Below are 26,023 nucleotides of genomic sequence, written 5' to 3' on the forward strand. Positions count from 1 at the left end.
ATATTCTCGGCCCACTCTTTACGTTGTGGATCCCGGAATATTGAATTCCCTAACGATTTCCGAAATGGAATGTCCCATACGTCCAGCTGCAACTACTATTCCTTGTCGTGCATTCATCGTCACGTCAGAAACATTTTCACACGAATCACATGAGCCGGTCGCTGTGAGCGGTTCTATGCGCTTCAGTCCGGAACCGCGCTGCTGCTACGGTCGCAGGTTCGAATCCTGCCTCGGACATAGATGTGTGTGATGTGCTTAGGTCAGTTAGGCTTAAGTAGTTCTAAGTCTAGGGGACCGATGACTTCAGATGTTAGTGCTTAGAGCCATTTTAACCACATGAGTACAAATGACAACTACACCAATGCACTGCACTTTCATACTTTGTGTACGCGATACTGTCTCCAGCTCTATATCTGCATATCGTTATCCCATGACTTCTGTTATCTATTTTATTTCTTACATTTAGACAAATCATTTCCCAAAGCATTTGAATTCTATTTGAGATTTTTTTCATTATCTCGTCTTAAAACTTACGTAGCTTTTTACGCCCTGCATGTGTACTACCAATTGCGTCTGACGTATTCTTCTTAAGCAACATTGTTTTGCCTAGGTCCTTGCATTCATTTTCAGTCAACAAAAATTTGCCTCATTTCTCAGTGATCACAGTCTCACATTTGTTTAGAAGTATTTTTCGGTAGTCCTGCAAGTTCATTTCTAACAAGACCCGCCTCCACTGAGCGTATAAACCCAGAGCCCTCGCTTCTGTGGACCCCGTCTGTGTGCACCAGACTGTTGTTCCTTCGTAGTCGGTCACATCGTCTTGGAAAGGCGGCGGCGCTGCACAGATGCAGGACGACTGTAGAGGGCGGTCTGTCGCGTTGGTTTAACGAGTCGCCTGCCCTGTATATGGCGTATAAAGGCAGTGGCGCGGTGCCTTTATCTCTGCAGGGTCCTCATCAGCAAAGTGGAGGGCGTCTGCAGTGCGGTCTGAGGCGCAGAAGACAGAGAGCGCCTGCACTAGCGACGACGGATGGTGCAGAGGGTAGCCTGGTGTGTGTGTTTTGCAGGTGCGCGGCCGTGCGTGAGGTGCCCGGGCAGCCGTGCAGTCGTGGCCAGCCGCGGGAAGCGGAGAGTGCTCGTCGAGCAACCGGAACTGTCGCCCTGCCCCAACAGGTACTGTACGCCTTCTCCCTGCCTGCAGCTCCTTATCCTCTACATCTGCACTCAGCACTCGCCTCCAGGCGCGGACCCAAAGTGCGTGGGCGAAACGCCAAGTGGAGTCATGCATCTCCTGCCAGTTCGTATATAACTGACAGAACGTCATTGAGTGAGACAGAAGTAATTGCTGGTGTTATAGACCCCCTGGCGTCATAGAAACCAGATGGCAGTTATAAGAGTCGAGGGACATGAAACGGAAGCAGTGGTTGGGAAGGGAGTGAGACAGGGTTGTAGCCTATCCCCGATGTTATTCAATCTTTATATTGAGCAAGCAGTAAAGGAAACAAAAGAAAAGTTCGGACTAGGTATTAAAATCCATGGAGAAGAAATAAAAACTTTGAGGTTCGACGATGACATTGTAATTCTGTCAGAGACAGCAAAGGACTTGGAAGAGCAGTTGAACGGAATGGATAGTGTCTTGAAAGGAGGATATAAGATGAACATCAACAAAAGCAAAACGAGGATAATGGAATGTAGTCGAATTAAGTCGGGTGCTGCTGAGGGAATTAGACTAGGAAATGAGACACTTAAAGTAGTAAAGGAGTTTTGCTATTTGGGGAGCAAAATAACTCACGATGGTCGAAGTAGAGAGAATATAAAATGTAGACTATTTATGGCAAGGAAAGCGTTTCTGAAGGAAATAAATTGTTAAGATCGAGTATAGATTTAAGTGTCAGGAAATCGTTTCTGAAAGTATTTGTATGGAGTGTAGCCATGTATGGAAGTGAAACGTGGACGATAAATAGTTTGGACAGGAAGAGAATAGAAGCTTTCGAAATGTGGTGCTACAGAAGAATGCTGAAAGTTTAGATGGGTAGATCACATAACTAATGAGGAGGTATTGAATAGAATTGAGGAGAAGAGGAGTTTGTGGCACAACTTGACCAGAAGAAAGGATCGGTTGGTTGGACATGTTCTGCGGCATCAAGGGATCACCAATTTAGTATTGCAGGGCAGCGTGGAGGGTAAAAAAGCCTAGAGGGAGACCAAGAGATGAATACACTAAGCAGATTCAGAAGGCTGTAGGCTGCAGTACGTACTGGGAGATGAAGCAGCTTGCACAGGATAGAGTAGCATGGAGAGCTGCATCAAACCAGTCTCAGGACTGAAGACAACAACAACAAGACCCTCTGCTGTTCTTTATTTACATAAAAGATTTAGGAGACTACCTCAGCAGCCATCTTAGGTTGTTTGCAGATGATACTGTCATTTACCGGCTAGCTAAGTCATCAGAGAACCAGAACAAATTACAAAACGAATTAGAAAAGCTATCGTATGGTGCGAAAATTGGTAATTGACCCTCAATAATGAAAAGCGTGAGGTCATCTATGTGAGTGCTAAAAGGAATCCGTGAAACTTCGGTTACACGATAAATCAATCAAATCTAAAGGCTGTAAATTCAGCTAAACACGCAAGAATTACAATTACAAGGGTCATTCAATAATTAAAGAGACAAACTAATCCGGAGAAAAAAGCGTTTATTTTTACAAAACAATACTTTTTCGACTTTTCAACATCATCCCCTTGAACATTTACGCACTTGTTCCAACGGGTTACAAGCTTTTTTATTCCGGCTGCAAAGAACGCTTTATCTTGATGTTTTAACCAATTTTCCACAAACTTTTACACGTCCTCGTTGTCCTGGAACCTCTTCCCACGTAATGCCTCCTTCAGTGCACCAAACAAATGGAAATCACTAGGTGCAAAATCAGGGCTGTAAGGGGATGAAACTGTACTTCCCAGCCGATTTTGATGATGGTTTCACGGATTAACTCAAGTGGCAGACTCTGCAAGAGAGGCGCTCTGCATCGCGGTGTAGCTTGCTCGCCAGGTTTCGAGAGGGTGCGTTTCTGGATGAGGTATCGAATATATTGCTTCCCCCTACTTATAACTCCCGAGGAGATCACGAATGTAAAATTAGAGAGATTAGAGCGCGCACGGAGGCTTTCAGACAGTCGTTCTTCCCGCGAACCATACGCGACTGGAACAGGAAAGGGAGGTAATGACAGTGGCACGTAAAGTGCCCTCCGCCACACACCGTTGGGTGGCTTGCGGAGTATCAATGTAGATGTAGATGTAGATGTAGTTGAGCAATATGAGGACGTGTGTTGTCTGAGGTCCACGACATCTCTCTCTCATGGCTAGCTTCACCTTCTTTAAAACCAAATCTGAGTAGTATTCGCTGCTCTTCGAGATAATCACAAAAACTGGACCTTCAGCATCCCAAAACACCGTTAACATGACTTTTCCTGCCGATGCTTCGGTTTTGAATTTTTCTTGACAGATGAATTGGTGTACTTCCACTCCATACTTTTTCTTTTTGGTTCTGGCTCTTAAGACTGAACCCAAGATTCATCACAAGTCAAAATTTTGTTGAGGAAGTGCTCAGCTTCTCTTTCATAACGTTTCTTTAGCTCTGTGCACGCTCTCAACCTTGTTTCCTTGTGTAGCCACGTAAACGCCTTTGGGACCCATCTTGCGCTTGTTACAGTACTAACTAGAACTTTATCAACTATCATTTCCACAGTCACAGGGCGGTCGGCACGAACAGTGTCATCAATTCTACTTTCAAGTGAGGGAGTTGAAACTAAAACTGGTTGACCAGAACGGTGTTAGTCAGTCACTGAGTCGCGAGAATTTTTGAACTGCTCTACCCACTTGTAAAAATTTGCACGAATCATACAACCTTCACCATAAACTTTAGACATTCTACAGTATATATTCACTGGTTTATCGCCTTCATCAAGCAAAAAACGAGTAACAGAACGTTGTTCAACTAATGTGGACGTTTCAAGCGGACTCACCATCTTTAAATGTATTTTTTGAGCTTATAAACAAAATAATGTCGATACATCAGCTGATCAGTTCTCATTCCAGTGACGCCAACTTAAAGCCATAAAAGTAACAAACTTGTCCTACTAACAGTTTTTTCCCCAGACCAATTTGTCTTTTTAATTAGTGAATGACCCTCGTACCAACAACCTAAATAAAAAAGAACACATATATGAGGTGCATTCAAGTTCTAAGGCCTCCGATTTTTTTTCTCCGGACTGGAAACAGATAGAAACATGCGCATTGTTTTAAAATGAGGCCGCGTTCATTGTCAATACGTCCCAGAGACGGCAGCACCGTACAGCAGATGGAATTTTACCGCCAGTGGCGAGAATGAGAACTGTTTTAAATACTTAAAATGGCGACGTTTTCCTTACTTGAACAGCGTGCAATCATTCGTTTTCTGAATTTGCGTGGCGTGAAACCAATTGAAATTCATCGACAGTTGAAGGAGACATGTGGTGATGGAGTTATGGATGTGTCGAAAGTGCGTTCGTGGGTGCGACAGTTTAATGAAGGCGTGACAACAAACCGAAACAACCTTGGGCTCGCACAAGCCGGTCTGACGACACGATCGAGATAGTGGAGGGAATTGTTTTGGGGGATCGCCGAATGACTGTTGAACAGATCGCCTCCAGAGTTGGCATTTCTGTGAGTTCTGTGTACACAATCCTGCATGACGACCTGAAAATGCGAAAAGTGTCATCCAGGTGGGTGCCACAAATGCTGACGGACGACCACATGGCTGCCCGTGTGGCATGTTGCCAAGCAATGTTGACGCGCAACGACAGCACGAATGGGACTTTCTTTTCGTCGGTTGTGACAGTGGATGAGACGTGGATGCCATTTTTCAATCCAGAAACAAAGCGCCACTCAGCTCAATGGAAGCACACAGATTCACCGCCACCAAAAAAATTTCGGGTAACCGCCAGTGCTGAAAAAATGATGGTGTCCATGTTCTGGGACAGTGAGGGCGTAATCCTTACACATTTTTCCAAATGGCACTACGGTAACAGGTGCATCCTACGAAAATGTTTGGAACAACAAATTCCTTCCTGCACTGCAACAAAAACGTCCGGGAAGGGCTGCGCACGTGCTGTTTCACCAAGACAACTCACCCGCACATCGAACTAACATTACGCAACAGTTTCTTCGTGATAACAACTTTGAAGTGATTCCTCATGCTACCTACTCACCTGACCTGTCTCCTAGTGACTTCTGGCTTTTTCCAACAATGAAAGACACTCTCTGTGGCCGCACATTCACCAGCCGTGCTGCTATTGCCTCAGCGATTTTCCAGTGGTCAAGACAGACTCCTAAAGATGCCTTCGCCGCTGCCATGGAATCATGGCGTCAGCGTTGTGGAAAATGTGTACGTCTGCAAGGCGATTACGTCGAGAAGTAACGCCAGTTTCATCGATTTCGGGTGAGTAGTTAATTAGAAAAAAAATCGGAGGCCTTAGAACTTGAATGCACCTCGTAAAATGTTGTGGGAAGTCAAACCAAAGACTGTGTTTTATTGGCAGAACACTTAAAAAATGTAACTGATCTACTCAAGAGACTGCATTTAAGTATGATTTGCAGAATACCCATGTAGATTGTAATGGTACTTGAATTACGCAACCATTATGGTACCTCACCTGAACCTCTCGATACCAGTAATATTCTACTGTGTTTCTGCAAAGTAGTTAACGTATTTATGAGACAACATTCAGATTTGATTTCATTTTTGATACATCGATATGTTTATATTGCAATGATATTGTTCTTATGTGTATTTTTTTCTTTTGCACTATGATCTTTGACGTACTTGTAACTCTGATTTTTGGGCGCGTAAGCGATTATTAGTTAGTTGTTGAGTTGTTAGAGAGTCGGACCTTGGAAAAGTCAAGTGTTGGACGTCATGTTGGAAAGATGGATAACGCAGTCAGCTTATAAAATGTGAACTTTAACAGTGACTGTGAGGAAGATGTTTTCAAGTAAGTTTTGTATTGTGAAGTGATGTTTTGTGTTTACGTGATATTGCAATTAAAAGGAAGTGTAACTTAAATTCGGAGTGCTCATTATTTTTTTACATCACCATTGTGCTAACTTCGAAAGGTTTAATCTCCAAGAATGGTTTGAGAAGCGCATTTACAAAACTTTTGAATATAGCAGAATAAAACCTAGGCCTCTTTGCATCCGAGCTTGGAATCATAATCACCTTGATTTTCAACGATTGAGCCATGATAATACGAGACCAGCCTGGGAAACACAAAAAGATGAGTGCCTAGTTTTTTCATTATTACATGAAATGACTATTAACTGTGCTCTAATGACACCTGCCACATAATATGACTGATGTTGCCCGAAAATGCAGTATTTAGCAGCGTGAGCAACACCACAATCGTTATTAAAATTTTGACCTTTGTTGTGGTAGGGTTGTTAGAAGATGTAGATGTAGACTTAGTCTGTTCAAAATTAGTTTAGCAATATTAGGAAAAGGTTAGATTGCCACTCACCGTAAAAATGACCCTCTGACAACGGAAGGCCACGACGTTGCGATCACGGGTTTACTTCAGACTTTCTACACCTTTAGAGGGCCATTATTAACACAACACAACGTGCAAGTAGAAAGGTGCACTACTCTGGCAATTCCGAGAAAATCCCACCAAAAGTTTTACACGTCTATTATCTAACTGATGCATCTGTGCGAAGGCACCGGCTGTAAGAAGTCATTGCGGTCAAGTGTTTAACGTTCGCGCTTTGTGAGAGGGTCGTAGACGAGGCTACGGTTCCAACCCCGCTAACACTTACTTTTTAATCTTTCTTTTTCATCACTGGTCACGTGCATTTTCACGAAGTTGTAGCGAATTTCATATGTCATTTGACTATTTACTATTTGTAATTAAATTTTCATAGACGAGTGACAGGTTGCAAAGCCCAAATCAAACCTCGATAAATAATAGTGCAAATGATCAATAATATATTCAGTCACAATGTGCCAGACCACAAGAGTAATGTGCAATTACTCGTCGGATGTGCTCTCGACATCACACGTTGCAGGATGATATTGTTCATACGGACATGGAAAACATAAATTAAAACTTCATGCAAATACACGTGGTTTTTGCACTATATTACCTTTCGAATGTCATATCAATTGAAGAATATGACCAGTGATGAAAAAATAGATTAATAATTAAGTTTGAGCGGCAGTCGAACTGTCGCCTCATAAGTTCGTGTTATGAAGTTCGTACGCTAATTACTTGATCACCATGAACTCTAACGTCCGACGCCTACGCACAGATGAATAAGCCACATAATACTTCTTGTACCATTTGAACATTACGTTGTTTTAATGGTCTGCTAAAGGTGTACAAAGATTGAAGGAAATCTGTAAGTCCAGCGTTGTGGCCTCCCTTGTGAGTTGCTCACTGGGACGACGAAAAGACTGCTACAAAAATGGTTCAAATGGCTCTGAGCACTATGGGACTTAACATCTACGGTCATCAATCCCCTAGAACTTAGAACTACTTAAACCTAACTAACCTAAGGACATCACACAACACCCAATCATCACGAGGCAGAGAAAATCCCTGACCCCGCCGGGAATGACTGTTACATATTATAGCTTTCAGACAAAGCCTTCATCAGCAAATAAAACACACACACATTCACACAAGCACCCACACCTCCTCCACATGTGACCGCTACATCCGGCAGCTCCGACCGGAATGCAGCTGTCACATGAATAGCAATCTGCAGTGGTGTGGTGAAGGGGGAGTGATAGTAGGGTACGTATGGGGAACGGGAGGGGGAGGGGGTGGGAGCAAATGCGCTGCTTGGCAAGGCGTGCAGGGACTAGAGACTGCCACGTGCTGCATCAGGACGTGGGAGAAAAAGATTTGCAACAGAAGGTGATAGGACGAGACCACAAGTTACCTTAGGTTGAGGGCAGGATAATTTTGGGAGTGGAGAATGTGTTTTAAGGATCCACCTGCACAGTTCAGACAAGCTGGTGATGGAGGGGAGGATCCAGATGGGTCGGATTGTGAAGCAGCCATTGAATTTTTTGTTCCCTACACGCCACCTCCCGTCACTGTGCCCTGAAGTATCTACTTCCTGCATGCCCCCATAGACAGCGCTCTTCTCTACCCCCACCTGTAGCCTGCTATCCCTCCCCCTTCCCCACGGCACTCCACATTGCTGTTCATGTGACATTTACAGTCCGATCGTAGCTGTCGGTGATAGCGGTCATGTATACAAGATGAGTGCTTGCTTGTGTGAATGTGTGTGTGTGTTTTCTTTGCTGATGAACGCTTTGGCTGAAAGTTATAATGTGTAACAGTCTTTTCGTTGTGCCTCTCTACAAGTCAATCGGTCATCTTTTCAGCGAGTAGCAATCTATCGTTTTCCTAATATTGTTAATATTCCACCTGGCGTTTCCATTGTTCAAAATTACTTGAGGACCGATAGCTATGACAGAAGTAGTAGGGGGTTGATGGACGGATGGGGGGGGGGGGGGGGGGTAAGCCTAAGGACCATTCCCATGATACCTGTAACCATAGCAAATCCTCAAAGTTGCCAAACCTTCACCACACCATCTCAATACTCCCCGTCCCTCCCTGTGCTTCAGTTTAAGGCAGCCTGTGATATTTGTTGTTTTTACCGTTGCAGGAGTTATTTTATTTGCTATTACTGTTGTTTGCAGTCTGGTACTGAATAATGTCAGTTAGTCATGAATGGAAAAGGTCTAAGTGATTATCTTAATCAGGGGAATACCATACGAGATCAGTCGAGAGAAATAGTTTGATCACTACGTGGCTACTTTGAGCCTGAAAAATTTAACAGTGGCCCACTGCTCTCCTTTAACAATGTAATCGATAGAAATACTGCAGCTCTGAACATAAACAAGAACGCTATTGTGAAGATTGGCAAAGGAATGCTCGAGAGATTAAAGGAAGCTGGAAAAACAGAAGCTTGAAACTTTTGAGGAGAAAACGTTCTGTGGCTGCATGGATTACCTCTACAGATTCATTTATAGAGAAGGCGGTTCATCGTCGTTTTTATGATTATTATCACAGAAAGGAAAAACCAACACAGTTATTGGTCACCCTTAAGGACTCAACTCTTTTTCAAGGCGGTCACAAACAGTTTTTTTTTCTTTTTTCATTTCCTTGACATTTTAATAACAAGGCGTCATCAGCGATCAACTGCAAACGAAGTTCGCCTCAAGAATTCAATCTGTATCACCAAAAGAAGTATTATTGTCTGCAATACTCAAGTAAGTAGCTAAGTCAGAAAAATTGATAACAGATTAATTGTAAACCTAGCAATCAATTTCTCGTAACAGAACTGCATGGGTGACCACTTACAAGGGAAACTCCTCATCACGCCCCCTCAAATTTAGTGGTAAGATGACCCAGTGGATAGCCTGTCGAAATCTGAACCCAGATCAAGCATGGAAACAGGAGGGAGGTGTACTGAACTGTGAAAAAAAAAGAAGAAAAATAGAAACAGTGAACGGCCCAAGCTCAAGATGTGCGACATCGAGCGAACTGCAGGAACCACGGCGTCGTGGTTGTGTGGTCATGGTGTTGGAATGCGAAGGGGGAGATCCATAATGAACTGTCCGTCCGGTCACTGACGTGTCCGTTCGCCGTATTCAAATTTGTGTCTGTGTCGTGGTGTAACGTCCGTTTGCGACAGCGAGGTGTAAGGAAGGAACCTCCAGACGTACGGGCCTCCTATTATTTCTACGCAAGTGTCATATGTTACGACTCTTGAATTCTTTTGTTGTAACATAGATCACACTCTTTTATTTGTTGTTTACATTTCTGTGAGAGGTCTATGCGGTATCCCGTCTGTTGTTACTAGTCACACATTTACTTGCGGCGGTAATAGATTCTTACCAATGACTCATATTCTATAACCAACGAAAAAATGAAATGTCGTGTGACTAGGGCCTCCCGTCGGGTAGACCGTTCGCCGGGTGCAAGTCTTTCGATTTGACGGAACTTCGGCGACTTTTGCGTCGATGAGGATGAAATGATGATGATTAGGACAACACAACACCCAGCCCCTGAGCGGAGAAAATCTCCGACCCAGCCGGGAATCGAACCCCGGCCCTTAGGATTGACAGTCTGTCTCGCTGACTACTCACCTACCGGTGTCAGACTTTCTATAACCAATGTATAGAATGATAATTGCCAGGGCTACAGAAGAAGAACAGTCACTTCAATAACCGGACGAAAAGTTCAAATTTTCTGAAAAAATGGGGCATGATGGAGATTTGAACACGGATTTCCCGATCCAGAGTCGAACACCGTGACCACACAACCACGACATCGTTGTTCTGGCAGTTAGCTTGCTGTCACACGTCTTCAGCTTTTACCGTTCACTGTTTCTATTTTTCTTCTTTTTTCACAGTTCAGAATACCTCCTTCCTGTTTTCATGCTTTATGTGTGTTCAGTTTTTGACGGGTTATCCACAGGGTCATTTTACCACTAAATCTGACAGGGGTCGATGCGGAGTTTCCCTTGTTAGTAGCCTACTTGACGTTCGACCAGTCCAATAGTGTGCCACATTAATTGAAATTATCTCGTGTCAGCAAACTCTGGGAGAGTTTCGGTTTGGAGTAGAGGAAAATGTGATGTATTCTTAAAATTTCACTGGCTTAATGTGTCCACTTATCTTGAATAACAAAAAAGTTTTCCACATGTCTAAAATTCAGTTACGTCGTCACGAAATGCATTTTCGTAGACTATCCGTATAACGTCTCAGAAATTTATTTCTGCAAATAAAACTAAAGTGAAAAATATTGTAGCTCTCCCTGGCCACATCGATGCAAGCTCTAAATTTATAACGCGAACAGTTCGTCTGTATGAGTGAGTTGAACGAGATGGAAGATTACTCACGTGTTCCGTGCGGGACGTGGCAATTCTGCCCCGCGCCTCCATGTACTCATGCCGAACAGTCAATCCTAAAGTAATTTGGAACGAACTATACAGGGAGTTTCCGTAAGAGCGTGCAAAAATGTAACAGGACATAGAGAATACTTCACTAAACAATTTGAGGTAGGGAACCTGGGGTCGGAGAAGCCAGGTTAAGGAGATACGGAAATAAACTTGTCTACCGCTTTGTCTAGGATTACTGTCTTCCAGCCTATTTACAACTAATATGCGGACACATTTACTGGTGTTTTCCTGTTTATTGACATGTATATTCTTTATTTCCTGCGAGGAAATGAGAAGGACGAGCCTGATTACTAGAATGTATTTCCTGGTCCCATCCTTTATTATTTCCTGGTCACCGGATTGGAAGGAAAGGTCCTATTCCATAGCCTGCGACGTCACCTGACCTGAACCCCCTTGATTATTTCCAAAGGTGATGTCTAAAGTCACTTGCGCATGAGACCCCAGTGGATATGGAGAGGGAGTTAGTTGCCAGAATTGTAGCTACCTGTGTTGTGATTTGAAACACACCAGGCATATTCATTAGAGTGGGTCAGAACCTTCTTCCCCCATGTTACGCGTGCATCGAGATTGTTGACCGTCAGTGTCAGCACATGTTATAAGATACACTCCAAATGGCACATTCATTGTGTCAATGACGATATTTGCAGTTTATTGTAACTAATGTAAATAAAAAAGTACACAGGACTGTGATTTTATTCCTGTTATCCCCTTAAGCTGGCTTCTCTGACCTCAGGTTCCTTACCTCAAATTGCTCAGTGGAGCATCGTCTGTCTCCTGTTCAATTTTTGCACGCTCTTATGGAAACACCTGTAGAGGTTAGAATCAGAAGCAGTATGAGGCCAGTGTTGAGGGTTGCGTTCGTCAGAAATCAAGGCGCCGCTATTGACAGCAGTGTTATACTGGCTTCCTTCCTTCCTGCTTTAGTTTCGCGAGTAGACCGAATCTGAGAATGGTGGCACTTCGGTCACATCCTACACGTTGAATCGTTCCTTCTCATTAAGGGGGTAGCCTTGCTTAAACGCGTGACAAACAGGAGATTTTTCGTGACTTTTTTCAAGTAAAATAATAAGTTATGCTAAATTAATGATATACTTGTTTCCTTACACCTTTGTCTTTAAGAAATCACTTTTGTGTCCACATCGGATCCTCTCTGTAGCCACTGCCCCTAGGTGGAAGGACGCCTTGCAGCCGAAACACTGGTCGCTTGCGGGAATTCCCAAAGTCCTCGTATTGGATCTGTATCAAAATAATTTTGTATATGTCATTGTCAATATATTTTCTATCATCATTCATAGGATAATAGAAAAAAAATTAATTTTAACGCAATAGTGACAGGATGATTGAAATTTCATTTTCTCCACCCAAAAAATCGAGACAAAAGTGTGGACCGAAAATAGACCATCGAAGATACAGCACAATGGCTGTGTATGCTGACAGATAATTGAATTGTGAATATCAGCATAAAATTCTGATCAAAATCGTATGTACCTTTGACAAGTTATGTTTCCCATCAATTTGAAAAACACGGTTTTGATAAAAAGCTTAAAGTTTTGGGTTACATTTTTTGTAGTTAAGTTAAACATACCTCCAGCCAGCGATCTTGGACCATACAACAATCCTTCCAGATCCAAAACGAGATCCCCCTCCATCATCTTCGTGGCCATGGTGGTCCTGCGGGCTTCTGTAAACTGCTGCATGCCCGCTCGTTACCCTTTCCGTCCGCTGTAGCGCAGAAATTGTAACAGGCTGATCCGGTCTCAAGTCCAAGCACTTCCATAATATCCATAATGCTTGTTAGGCTGTCGTTGAAATTACATGCTGCCACATTGACCGCGACGTTGAGTATTTTTTTTTCCCGGCGCGAATAGTTTTCGGAGGCACTTTCCACAAATCTCCTTGTAAGTCAATAACGGAGTTCCTGGCGAACTTGGAATGAACTCTACAAGAAAGTAGACATCCCAGAGAACATTTTAGCCAAAAAAATCGATTTTTTGATATTTTAATAGAGGATTGCCGCTTTAAACTGTGCAAGAGTGTAAGCATAAGACGTAGCACATAAACTGAGTGCACGACCTTGTTGTTGTAGTGTAGGACGAAAATGACCGACTTTCGGGATCAGATGGCCTCCACCGCAATTGTGAGGCTGTGGAGGGTGTAAGACGAAAGTTAAGTGATGCAGTGTATACAAAGCAGATTTGCTCATAAGAGGAAGCGTGATGCCTAGAAAAATTTCTATGGTACAGTTCACACTTTGTGGCACTCTGCTGGTAAGAAATCAAACGAAATACAACTACTCTCTAACGAGGCACCAGACACCAGAAGCCCCTTATGGCAAAACACTCAGAAAACATCGTCGAACAACCTCCAAAACTTTGTTTGCAGAGTTCGGATTCACACTGTACGTACAGGGGTTGGACAGAAATATAGAAACACCGTGAATTTGCATGCTTGAACATAAATGCAAATGCTAGCGTAGCCTGCAGGTTGCGCTGTTGTATTTCACCACGAACAGCTCCTGTGCAATGACCTCAATACGTTGCAGATGTCAGTCGTGATTAGAACAATGTCCCGTGTGCGTTACGTCGGAGCTAAGTGTTTTGTTTTGTTTTGTTTTGTTTTGTTTTGTTTTAGGGCGGAAAAAACAATTAGGGCCATACGCGCCCATGTCGAAGTTGTAGAACATCAAGGCAAAGAGAATAATTAAAAACGACTACTCGTCAATCCCAATCGACGGAAGAGGAGACAGCTAAAAACAGGGACGTGGAGAAAGGTCTATAAAATACGCCATAGAGAAACGGAGGTCCAGAACTAAAAATTAAATGGCCTTCGCCGTATTGCTATGACCGATAAAAAGTAAAACGCGGTCGACAGATCGCGCATCGTTCGCTGAAACCGCCGATAACTTAAACGGCAAACACAAACAGGACTGTAAGCGGTTAAAAAAAGGGCATTCCATCAAGAAATGGCAGACAGTCAAAAGTTGGGCGCAATGTGCATAAAGTGGTGGGGGAGACCCACTTAACAAATGGCGGTGGCTAAAACGACAGTGCCCAATACGCAACCTAGGTAAAATGATTTCCTCGCGGCGAGAGGGCCGAGAGGAGGCCGTCCAAGCCACTGGGAGAGTCTTAATAGCCTTCAGCCCATTACCATGAAGGGAGGGTCATACGCGCCCACGTCAAAACTGTAGTCCACCAAGACAAACACGGGAGTTAAAAACCACTACTCGTCAATCCCAAAGTGACACCACCTGTTGACAGATGGCAACACAGAGATCATCGGAGGGAGTGGAGGAACTAGCGGGCTGAGGTACGAGAACTGCAGCCTTGGCAACAGCGTCAGCTCCCTCGCTTCCTGTCAGACCGACGTGACCAGGAATCCACATATACATCACAGTGGCTCCACCAGGCGTAAGCAGGCGACAGCTTTCCTGTACCCGTTTCATTAAGGGATGGACGGTGTGCAGCATACACAGGCTTTGACTTGGGCTAAGAGAATCTGAGCAGATGACGCAATTGAAAAGCCTGTGTCGCCGGATGAACTCTATGGCCTGATACAGTGTGAAGAGCTCTGCTGTAGATACTGAGCAGTGTTCTAGATGCCGATACCGCAAAACGTCGGCTCCAATGACAAAGACACACCCGACACCACTGTCAGTCCGAGAGCCATCAGTGTACACAAATGTACTATCGCGAAATTCCATGCGGAGGTCGTGAAACTGAAGGCGACAGAGCGAGGCTGCAGTAGTGTGCTTAGGAAGCGAATGAAGGCCAAGGTGAACACGGGCCTCCGCACGAAGCCAAGGTGGTGAAGGGTTCACATCCACCCGGTAAAGTTGCAAGTAGCGTGAAGTTAAGCTGCCGGAGCAGCCGAAAGCGAACTCCAGGAGGTAACAAAGAACAGGGACGGGCCCCATACTGGCGATCAAAGGAGTCATCGAAGAAGGAGGCTTAGTGTGGGTGGCCACGCGTGGCAGACAAACGGCATGCATATCTGCTGAGGAGAACGTTACGGCGGTAGGACAGCGGTAGTTCAACAGCTTCTGCATACAGACTCTCCACCGGGTTAGTATAAAAGGCGCCAGTGGCCAAACGGATGCAACGATGGTGGACAGTATTGAGACGGCGTAAGAGGGGCGGACCTGCAGATGCATAAACGAAATACCCATAGTCTAGTTTCGAACGGACAAGGGACCGGTTCAAACGAAGGAAGGTGGTTCGATCTGCACCCCATGAAGTACCACTGAGGACACGTAGGACACTGAGGAACCGCGTACAGTGGGCTGACAGGTAAGACACGTGAGAGGACCAAGAAAGTCTGCTATCGAGCATGAGCTCCAGGAATTTCGTAGTTTCAACGAACGGAAGAGCAATAGGCCCAAGATCTAAAGACGATGGAAGAAACCAATTGCGCCACCAGAAATTGATACAAACGTTTTGTCAGTGGAAAAACGAAAGCCATTGTTGATGCTCCTTGAATAAAGACGACCGAGACATCGCTGAAGACGGCGCTCAATGAGATAAGTCCGTGGAGGACTGCAATAGACGGCAAAATTGTCAGCGAAAAGGGAGCCGGAGATGCCCGGCGGGAGACAGGCCGTTATAGGGTTAACGACGATTACAAAGAGGACGACCCTCAGGGCGGAACCGTGAAGCACCCTAAGTGAATTAACGTGGGAAAATTGTTGGTGCTCGTGTGGTAGGTGCCACCGCAACCAAGGCAGCCGAATGCTGTGCGTTTCAACAGGCACCGTGTCGAAGTTTTATACCCCATACAGGGAAAGCGGCAAAATGTCATCCGCTAAGTCACAACGTGGAAGAAAGTGTGCATTGAGTGATCGTGACAGACGCTCATTGAAGAAGATTGTGACGAAAAGTAAGAGAACGACAGCTCGAAAGTCACTACAGAAATGAATCCCGTCAGCGTCAAAACAACACGAAGGAATCTCCATAGACAGGGAATCAAAGGTCGAGATGCAATTCCAAAGACACGCATCAGCGAAGCCATAAAACCTGGGCTATGGAGCAAACGCTTAAATTTTGTCCATAACTCTCGTTTTTTTGTGAATCTCGGGTTTCAGTCGGTTTTTGTGTCCAGTATTATGTGAGCTTCAAATGGTTCAAATGGCTCTAAACTCTATGGGACTTAACATCTGAGGTCATCAGTCCCCTAGACTTATAAGTACTTAAACCTAACTAACCTAAGGACATCACACATATCCATGCCCGAGGCAGGATTCGAACCTGCGACCGTAGCATCAGCGCGGTTCCGGACTGAAGCGCCTAGAACAGCTCGGCCACAGTGGCCGGCTATGTGAGCTTCATTTCCCTTTAGATACACTTCAAACTCCGACACTTTTTTGCGAATGCTTCTACTGTTAAACATTTAATATTCTCGCTTGTTGGCGGGCAGGTTGGGGGGGTGGGGGGGGGGCATTTCTTCTTTGTATCTTACACTGACACTTCGGTGTCTTCTACAGCTAGCATTATCGGACTGGATAGAGAGTCACCCAATCTAAAGAAAACTTTGTGTACACCCTACACACAGTCAGCTACCTTGATAGCGCACATCTGATCGATATAGAGGACCTTGCAATTTTCACTCCTATGGCAGCTTGTCACAGAACCTTTGCAGTCTCTGGTTCAAGCCTTCCACTCGACTTAGAACCAGAGAGCTGCAGATAGCGAATTTCATTGAAACTCCTTGAGCAAGGCTGGTATTTTCAACCTTCTCTGCCAGTCGCTGGAATGATCCAGATACGACTTCGGAGCCCAGACAGGCATCATTTGACCCAACGTGTACCATAATCTGCAGTTCGTTGCTCCCTGTTCCATCAATGAGTACCGGAATCGTTTCTTCAAAATGTTGCGTAATGGTCAGAGGCACACTCACTGTATGCACCTAGTGGTCTTTCTCATCCGTTGCTGCGATTATTCATCGTACTTGTGAACTGTCGGCGAGTAATAGACAGCAAACTATTGCGTTCACCTCCACTCGATTCGAGACACAACACATTTCCTGACAGTTGAAGTGAGTCTCACTGGGTCATCTGCAGTTTCAGTGAAAGACAGCACTCCGAACTTGTTCGTTATGGGGTGGTTATAACGCTCTGAGTTCTCCCTGGTCCCTACCTCATCTTTAGAAGGTGCGTAGACCTACCACTGACCCACCACTCACAGTCAAATGATCAAGCAGTGATACATCCGATATTTGCTGTAGAAGGGGCCGAATCCACAGAATATTGTCTCTTCTACCTTTGGTATTTCTGATGCCAGTATATGACTCTCGGTAGCTTCCTCAACACACCGATCTGCAGCAACTTCCAGTGTCTGATTGTAGTCAACGAGATTTCCAGCCGCTTACTCCCCCGGTCGGAGGTTCGAGTCCTTTCTCGGGCATGGGCGTGTGTGTTGTCCTTAGGGTCAGTTAGTTTATGTTAGATTAAGTATTGTGTAAGCTTAGGGACCGGTGACCTCAGCAGTTTGGTCCCATAGGACCTTACCACAAATTTCTAAATTTTTCCAACCGCTTACGAACAGCAACGAACACATCTCCTGCCCGAGGACACAATGGAGGGCTACATTGTGTTTGTTGCAGTATTTTATGAAACATTAAGTGAACAACTTTAAATTAATCTTGCTGATACTCTTTCAATTTATGGGTATGATATGGTGCAAGCATTGCCAGTTGCCTTTAAGAACTGAAGCGTTAACAACCAAAACGATATATCTATTATGACAACATAAAACGTGACAGGGCAGACACCGCTGCTAAAATCGTATTAAGCATAAGCACTCGCAAGCGTTGGAAAATTCTCAAAAGTACACTTTTTTCACATAAAGATTCAAATAAATTACGGAACGATCATTTTTGAACGAGGACACTGTTGTCAAAAATATTACGTTTACAATTGGCGACACAGTACGAGCTTTTCGTGCATTTGCAAATGTTCGAAAGTACTCAATATATCATGATGAACATGAGTACTGACACAATCAATGAAAGATTATGTGAAAATGACACTAACAGCAAAATATTAAAAGCTAGAATATCGAATCGGACCTTTGCGGCACACGTGGTCTCAGCCATGAAAAATCCGGTAGTCAGTTTATGTGTGTAGATAAACGTGAGAATCGTATGGATTTCTTTTTACTTACAGTTGGCTGAATTTGTAACACCATTTACTCTAGCGTCCCAAAAATGAACACAGCAGTGTCAGATTATCAGAGTCAAAATTGCAAAAATTGAGTAGCACCAACAAATCACGTCTTGCACTTGGGACAGCAAACAATATACATCACGTTACGATGTATACTATACATATAACAAAAGTAAAAATTCACTCAACGCTTAGAACATGTGCATGTGATGCAAATATAAACTTTTCATTCTTGCATTACTTTGATCTTAATTACGGGACAGGGTGATGACAGTAGCTAAAACATTAACAGGACAGCTTGTGCACATTTACGTTTCTTAAGGCGTACAATAAAGCGCGTGCTAAAGCAAACAGGAAAAGTCGCGTGTTGTTGCACGGGCCACGAAGTGCAAGCGCAGGGAAAAGCTATTATGGTGGCGAGTGCTGATAGGAAATTATCAGATCTCGATTACTGTGCAGAAGCTGCATTGTATGCTGCAGCAGTGGTCAGCGCGACAAGAAGAAAACGGTCATTAGGGGTGAAAAAATGGAAGATCAAACTAGCGGAGAGAGGAAACTTGACATTTGTTTGAAAATAACTTCTTTTTGAGGATGAATAGCGACTTTTGGTCAACTATGCACACTGGCTGTTCCTCACACTGTGGCAAGTGGAGGAGAGGAGAGAGATGTATTACACTGTACAGTGATGAGACAAATCATTATGACCACTGTCCACCGCAAGGTTATCTGCTGCCTCGTGGCGCTGACGGCACGTGAAACCCTAAGAGAAGTATACGAGCAGAGCAGAGACGAAAGAGGGATCATTCTAACGACGATAAATGGCGCAAATGCGCCAACTTAAGTGACTCTGACAGAAGCCAGATTGCTGTGGCCCAGTCCCTGGCAGCGAGCATCTCGGAAACGGCGAAGCTGGTCGGCTAATCGCGTGCTACTGTCGTGAGCACTTGTGGAAAGTGGTTGAGGAATGCTGAAAGCACGAGTAGGCGACAAGAAGTTGAACGTCCCTACCTCATCACAGAACGTAGGGATAGGAGGCTTGCCCGCTCTCTAAAATGGCTTAGGAGGCGATCTGTGGCAGATTTGACGACGGAATACAGCGGCACACGTGTTTTGGAGCACACCGTTCAGCGCTCAATGTTGAACACATAGAACACATAGGACCCCTACGCGTTTCCATGTTGACCCAACAACATCGTCAGTTTTGATTACTGTGGGCGCGGGATCATCGAGATTGGACCACGGATCAATGGAATCGTGACGTCTGGTCGGATGAATCCCATTTATTGTTAAATCAGGACGATGGTCGTGTTCAGATACGCTGTTATCCAGGTAAACGGCTTCTACAAACAAGCAGCCAGCACAAGGACGCAGGCTGGCGGGAGCAGTATTGTGGGCGTCCATGGGATCTGCAGCAGTAATCGAAGGCACCATCACAGCTGCGGACTGCATGGACATTATTAGGGAACCTGTAGCCCTTTATGCATGACGTCCTCCCCAGTAGTGATGACATCTTCCCGCGGGATAACTGTCCGTGTCACAAGGCTGCAACGATTTGAGGAGCATGATAGTGTACTCTCGTTGACGTCTTGGCCATCAAATTCGGCTTATCTGAATCCGATGAAACCCCTCTCGGACGCTATCGGGTGCCAGCTCTGTGCCGACAAACCAACTGTCGTCCGTAAACATTATGGACCTGTGCGTAGGCATTTGGTGCCATATACCTCTGGAAACCTCTCAAGTACTTGTCGAATACATCGTACACAGAATCGCTGCTGAATTGCGCTCTAGAAGTAGACCAACACATTTTTATGTACACTACTAGCCATTAAAATTGCTACACCACGAAGATTACGTGCTACAGACGCGAAATTTAACAGACAGGAAGAAGATACTGTGACATGCAAATGATTAGCTTTTCAGAGCATTCACACAAGGTTGGCACCGGCGGCGAAATCTACAACGTGCTGACATGAGGAAAGCTTCCAACCGATTTCTCATACACAAACAGCAGTTGACATGCGTTGCCTGGTGAAACGTTGTTGTGATGCCTCGTGTAAGGAGCAGAAATGCGTACCATCACGTTTCCGACTTTGATAAAGGTCGGATTGTAGCCTATCGCGATTGCGGTTTATAATATCGCGACAGTGCTGCTCGCGTTGGTCCAGACCCAATGACTGTTAGCAGAATATGGAATCGGTGGGTTCAGGAGGGTAATACGGAACGCCGTGCTACATCTCAACGGCATCATATCACTAGCAGTCGAGATGAAAGGCTTCTTATCCGCATGGCTGTAACGGATCGTGCAGCCACGTCTCGATCCCTGAGTCAACAGATGGGGACGTTTGCAAGACAACAACCATCTGCACGAACAGTTCGACGACGTTTGCAGCAGCATGGACTATCAGCTCGGAGACCGTGGCTGCGGTTACCCTTGATGCTCCATCACAGACAGGAACACCTGCGATGGTGTACTCAACGACCAACCTGGGTGCACGAATGGCAAAACGTCATTTTTTCGGATGAATACAGGTTCTGTTTACAGCTTCATGATGGTTGCATCCGTGTTTGGCAACATCGCGGTGAAAGAACATTGGAAGCGTGTATTTGTCATCGCCATACTGGCGTATCACCCGGCGGGATGATATGGGGTGCCATTGGTTACACGTCTCGGTCACCTCTTGTTCGCATTGACGGCACTTTGAACAGTGGACGTTACATCTGAGATGTGTTACGACCCGTGGCTCTACCCTTATTTCGATCCCTGCGAAACCCTACATTTCAGCAGGATAATGCACGACCGCATGTTGAAGGTCCTGTACGGGCCTTTCTGGATACAGAAAATGTTTGACTGCTGCCCTGGTCAGCACATCCTCCAGATCTCTCACCAGTTGAAAACGTCTGGTCAATGGTGGCCGAGCATCTGGCTCGTCACAATACGCCTGTCACTATTCTTAATGAACTGTCGTATCGTGTTGAAGCGCATGGGCAGCTGTACCTGTGCACGCCATACAAGCTCTGTTTGACTCAATGCCCAGGCGTATCAAGGCCGTTATTACGGCCAGAGGTGGTTGTTCTGGGTACTGATTTCGCAGGATCTATCCACCCAAATTGCGTGAAAATGTAATCACATGTCAGTTCTAGCATAATATGTTTGTCCAATGAATACCTGTTTATCATCTGCATTTCTTCTTGGTGTAGCAATTTTAATGGCCAGTAGTGTAGATGGCCATAATGTAGATGGTCATCAGTGTACATTACATTACATTATAACATTGTGTCCATTGGCAAATCAGGTTTAAACTTATTGTTCTGTATGTGTGCTATAAGATGTCTTTTCAGTACTTTGTGTAATTAACAATATAACATGCTTCTCACACAATCCAAGCTGACAGTCAGTGCGACAGCTCAATGGGGCGACTGTAAATGGCAGAGCCCTTTACGGTCGCTCCCATCAGCCACTGCATCAGTTATCATCTCAGACTTCCCAAATAGAAGATATTTTCTCTGAGACAGCTTAGAAGGTGGTAATCTTGAGTAATTTATTTTGTGAATTCCGATTTCAGCCCAGTGTTCCCACTGACAGAACTCATGCTGGACTGGGTTCATGGACCAAAGCCTGGAACTCTGGCTGAAGAGGGTGATCACACCGTTGTTGTACGCATGTTGTATCGTCGAAGGGTGCTGCAGAAATGCCGTTACCGCTACAGTGTTGTAGGTTAGTCGTAAATTATAAAATGCATTTTACTTCTTATTATATGTATCAAATGAACCAACAAGACACATTCTTCATTATAAAATAGTGAATACTTCAGTTTTTTTCTGTTGTCATCTAATGAACTACCCTCTTTCGAAAAATCGAGTACCTTGAAGTATATGCCCAATGGAAAAAATGTCTAGCAGACATCAAGCTTTGGACAACAGTGACTGGAATACACTCTTTGAAATTCTGAAAGTACCATGATAAAATACAGTGAGTCTCTTCACATAAACTCATTGATGTAGCATTTTAGATTATTTTATAATTGGAAATAGCAAGTAGTCTTTCATAACATCAAGTCCTTTCATTGTATTCCACTTCAATAAAACATATGGTTTGACTACTTTCCGCAACCCAGAGACCGTTCTTCACATAATACATGGAGTATGACTAACGTGCTGTAAAAATGTAATGAGGGCAGTAGGTAGTCGGGGAGTGAGACACCCTTGTAGCCTTTCCCCAATGTTAATCAGTATGTGCACTGAACAGGCAGTAAAGGAAACTAAAGAGAAATTTGGAAAGAGAATTAAAATTCAGGGAGTTGAAATAAAAACTTGGAGGTTTGCCAGTGACATTGTAATTCTGTCAGAGATGGCAAATGAGTGTGAAGATCAGTTGAATGTAATGGGTTGTGCCTTGAAAAGATGTTGTATGATGAACATTAACATGTGTAAAAGAAAAGTAATAGAAATAACTGAACTGAATCAGGTAATGCAGAAGGAAAAATAAGAAAATGAGACTAGCAGTTGCAACAAAAGGTTTTATGAAAAAATAAATATGTTAACATCCAATATAAATTTAAGTGCTAGGGAGTATTTTCTGAAAGTTAGTTTGAAGTGTAAGTAGCCTAAACATGAGAGGTATCAAGAGAACATAACTTTTGAAATGTGGTGCTTCAGAATGAGAAGACTGTATAACATATTAATGAAGCACTGATGAATGGAATCAGGGAGAAAAAGCTTTACAGTAAAATTTGACTATGATAAGTGATTAACTGTTTTGTATACACCTACGATATGTACCCAACATAGAGGTAACAGCAAGCAAACCCCCTGCCGCAGCTGTATGTTATTAAGTGAAAGTAGCCTGCTGACATACTAGACACACAGTCTTCACCAGGCAAAAATCTCAGAGATGAAATCATTACTGACAACACACAAGTACAATAACAATCATATTTTAAAAGAAGATACATTGTAAAATCTATACTCAGCCTTTTTTTATGAGCAGGCGTGGGACTGATGAACCTAATCTAACCTAACACAGTTGATAATTTCTATCAAACTGAAGTTCAGATAGTTCGAGTTCAGTCTCTCACCATGTAAGCAGTATCACTACCATTTGGAATAATGTTACGCACTCAGCATAAACTGTCCACTGACTATACTGGTCGAAACTTACAGATAAATAGTGGGCAACAGCAAAGAATTACAGTGTTGAGTGTTGAGTGATAGCAGAGTGATAAATGTCTGAGAACTGCTGGAACTTGAACTACAATAACTGGAATTGGCTGAGTCTCAGCATGCAGTTGCTTAAATCATGCATCCTGCATATGAATGTCATCCAGTGATCTATTTGGTGGATGAATCAAATAGTTCTGTTAGAAGTACTCCCTATGGTGGCAGACGTAACCATTCAAACAATGGAAAATTCAGGCTGAAATAATGGCAACATCAGTATATTGTCAGATGTAAGTACTGATAGATGAATGGCCCATGTGAATGTCTTTAGTAAAATCACAAAGTAGATCCTCGTACATGTGTCATCTAGGATGAGACTGATGATACTGTATGTGAGGTGCCATACTACTATTGCCTGAACACAGTACCGTGTACGTGTCTTGCACACACAGCAGATTGACAGGACACATCCCAAGGGATCAAAGAAGACCATATTTTATGGACTATAAGATGCACTTTTTTCTTCGAAAAATTGCCTCCAAGTTCAGGTGCATCTTATACTCGAAATTAATATAAAAATTCTGGTGTTTGATTTAAATTCCTGCCAGTCTTAAAAATGGCCATATATTCTATGTCGCGGGAAACCTATCTCTATCTGGCAACAGTGAATTCAACTGCCACCAGCCGTGCACCGGTGCGACGAACGTGAGTTGCGGGGATTCACAAGATTGATAACACTGTCTCTTTCCCACCCAGTCTTCACAAACCCAGAACATTGTTCAGTCTATGGTGCATCATTGCAGTCTATGGTGCCAGTGAACTGAACTGTCAGTGATTTGTGTTGTCAAAAATGATTCAAATACTCGTTCATATGCTGGCTCTACAGTAGAACGTAACAGACTTCGAGGCTTGTGAAGTGTCATGGACTTAGCATGAGAACCAAAACCAAAATATCTCAGAAAATGTCACAAGAGCATGAAGAGAAAATATTATCTTTTGCAACATCGGAAGAAAATCAGTGTGGAACTAAGCCAAATAGCAAATCTGGATGAAACTCATCTGACATTTGATGTGCTGAGTAACAGAGCTGTTGCCACGAATGCTGCTAAAACTGTAACTATAAAAACAAGTTGACATGAAAAAATACACTTCACTATTGTCCTTTCATGCTGTGCTGATGATACTAAATTTATTCTAATGATCATTTTCAAACGTAAAACAATGATAAAAACTTCTGAAATACTGCCAGGAGTTGTTCACGTACATTACAAGGGCTGAATGGACATGGCTGGTATGAAATTAAAGATTAACACAGTATGGGAGACAAGGAAAGGTGCTTCATTCAAGAAGAGTTCTCTTCTTGTGCTCTATCAGTTTAGTAGTCATTTGAAAAATTCTGTGAAAGAGAAACTGAGACAGAAATATAGAACTTGTTGTTATTCTGTCAAGACTTATTTCACAATTGCAACCTCATGATGTCTCGATAAATAAACCATTTAGGAGCTGTTAAACGACCTACAATGAAACAAATGTGTGAGTGGATAAACCAGTCACAATTTAAATCTTTCAAGACATGCATCATAATTAACGCTCCTGATCGCAATGAAAAGGCCAGTTAGGTTTTATAAACTAAGATATTTTTTACTCTGGCTTTGAAATCTAATAATAAAAGTGGTAAAAATTTAATTTTTTTTATAAAAAATTGCTTAAAAATTAATGTTCGTTTTGCAGTACATAGTGATTTGTACTCAATAAAATATCGGCTAATTTGATAAAGGATGAATTGTGGTCGGGTAAAAATTGTAGGAAGAGAACAAGACCTAACTACAGCAAGCACGTTCAAGTAGATATGGGTTGCAGAAGTTAGACAGAGATGAAGAGACTTGCACAGGACAGGCTAGTGTGGAAAGCTGCATCACCATTCTTTGAACTAAAGATTACAAATATAGCAATGAGAACGACGACAGACATCAAAAGCGAAAATTTTTTCTACTTGACTATATATTGTACAGAACAAACCATTTTTCAACATTTTCAGCTATGGGTATATTGTATGGTTGTCAGAGCAGGTGTTGATGATGGATAAGAAGGTGCGAAGAGGGCTGGGAGGGCAGCAGTAAGGTGGGGTATTGGAGGGAGGGGCAAGAAAAGAGAGAAGGGGAAGGGAGGCATGGAATATTTATATGAAACTATGGTATGCAGAAATAACATAGTTTGTGTTTGGATCAATACTAAGCTTCAGCATTTAATGCAGAACTGTGTAGCTTTGATAATAAAGCATCTTTGTACTAGACACATATGCTTGCATCTTTCTTTTTCTCTCTCTAATAGCTTATTGTGTGCACAAGTAGTAAGGATATCATCATTTTCCACCCAATGTAAGTGAGGTATAAATAATGCTTGGTCCAAAGATAACCAATCATTTATAGCTAAGCAAACAACAGACCCGTAAAAATGCTGCTCACCTTTAGGTCAATGTTTGCCTTCATACTTTAAGACAATGTTTGCCGTCACGCCACTGAATCTGGAAAGCTGTGGCAGGTCTGACAGAAAAAATTAAAAAATACAGATCAACTTTATCTTGTCTGTTGTTGCTCATTATTCATTTACTCCATGATGAGTGTCTCCTTAGTAAGGATTTGGATTCATTTCTCTTTAGCTCATGTCTTTCATTTCCCCATTCCTCAGCTTTTTCAC

The 26,023-nt window shown here is 43.4% G+C and overlaps 1 protein-coding gene across 1 annotated transcript in view; it reads left to right on the top strand.

Moving 5' to 3' along the window:
* LOC126481939 (uncharacterized) overlaps positions 1-26,023 on the top strand; it is a 935,620-nt gene that overhangs the window by 834,158 nt on the left and 75,439 nt on the right. The window contains exons 7-8 of the mRNA XM_050105898.1: positions 1,068-1,173; positions 21,733-21,884. Of these exons, the coding sequence (XP_049961855.1) occupies positions 1,068-1,173; positions 21,733-21,884 (258 nt within the window). The remainder of the gene's footprint in view (positions 1-1,067; positions 1,174-21,732; positions 21,885-26,023) is intronic.

The sequence above is a fragment of the Schistocerca serialis genome, chromosome 5, assembly GCF_023864345.2.
Source record: "Schistocerca serialis cubense isolate TAMUIC-IGC-003099 chromosome 5, iqSchSeri2.2, whole genome shotgun sequence".
NCBI classification, from domain to species: Eukaryota; Metazoa; Arthropoda; class Insecta; order Orthoptera; family Acrididae; genus Schistocerca; species Schistocerca serialis.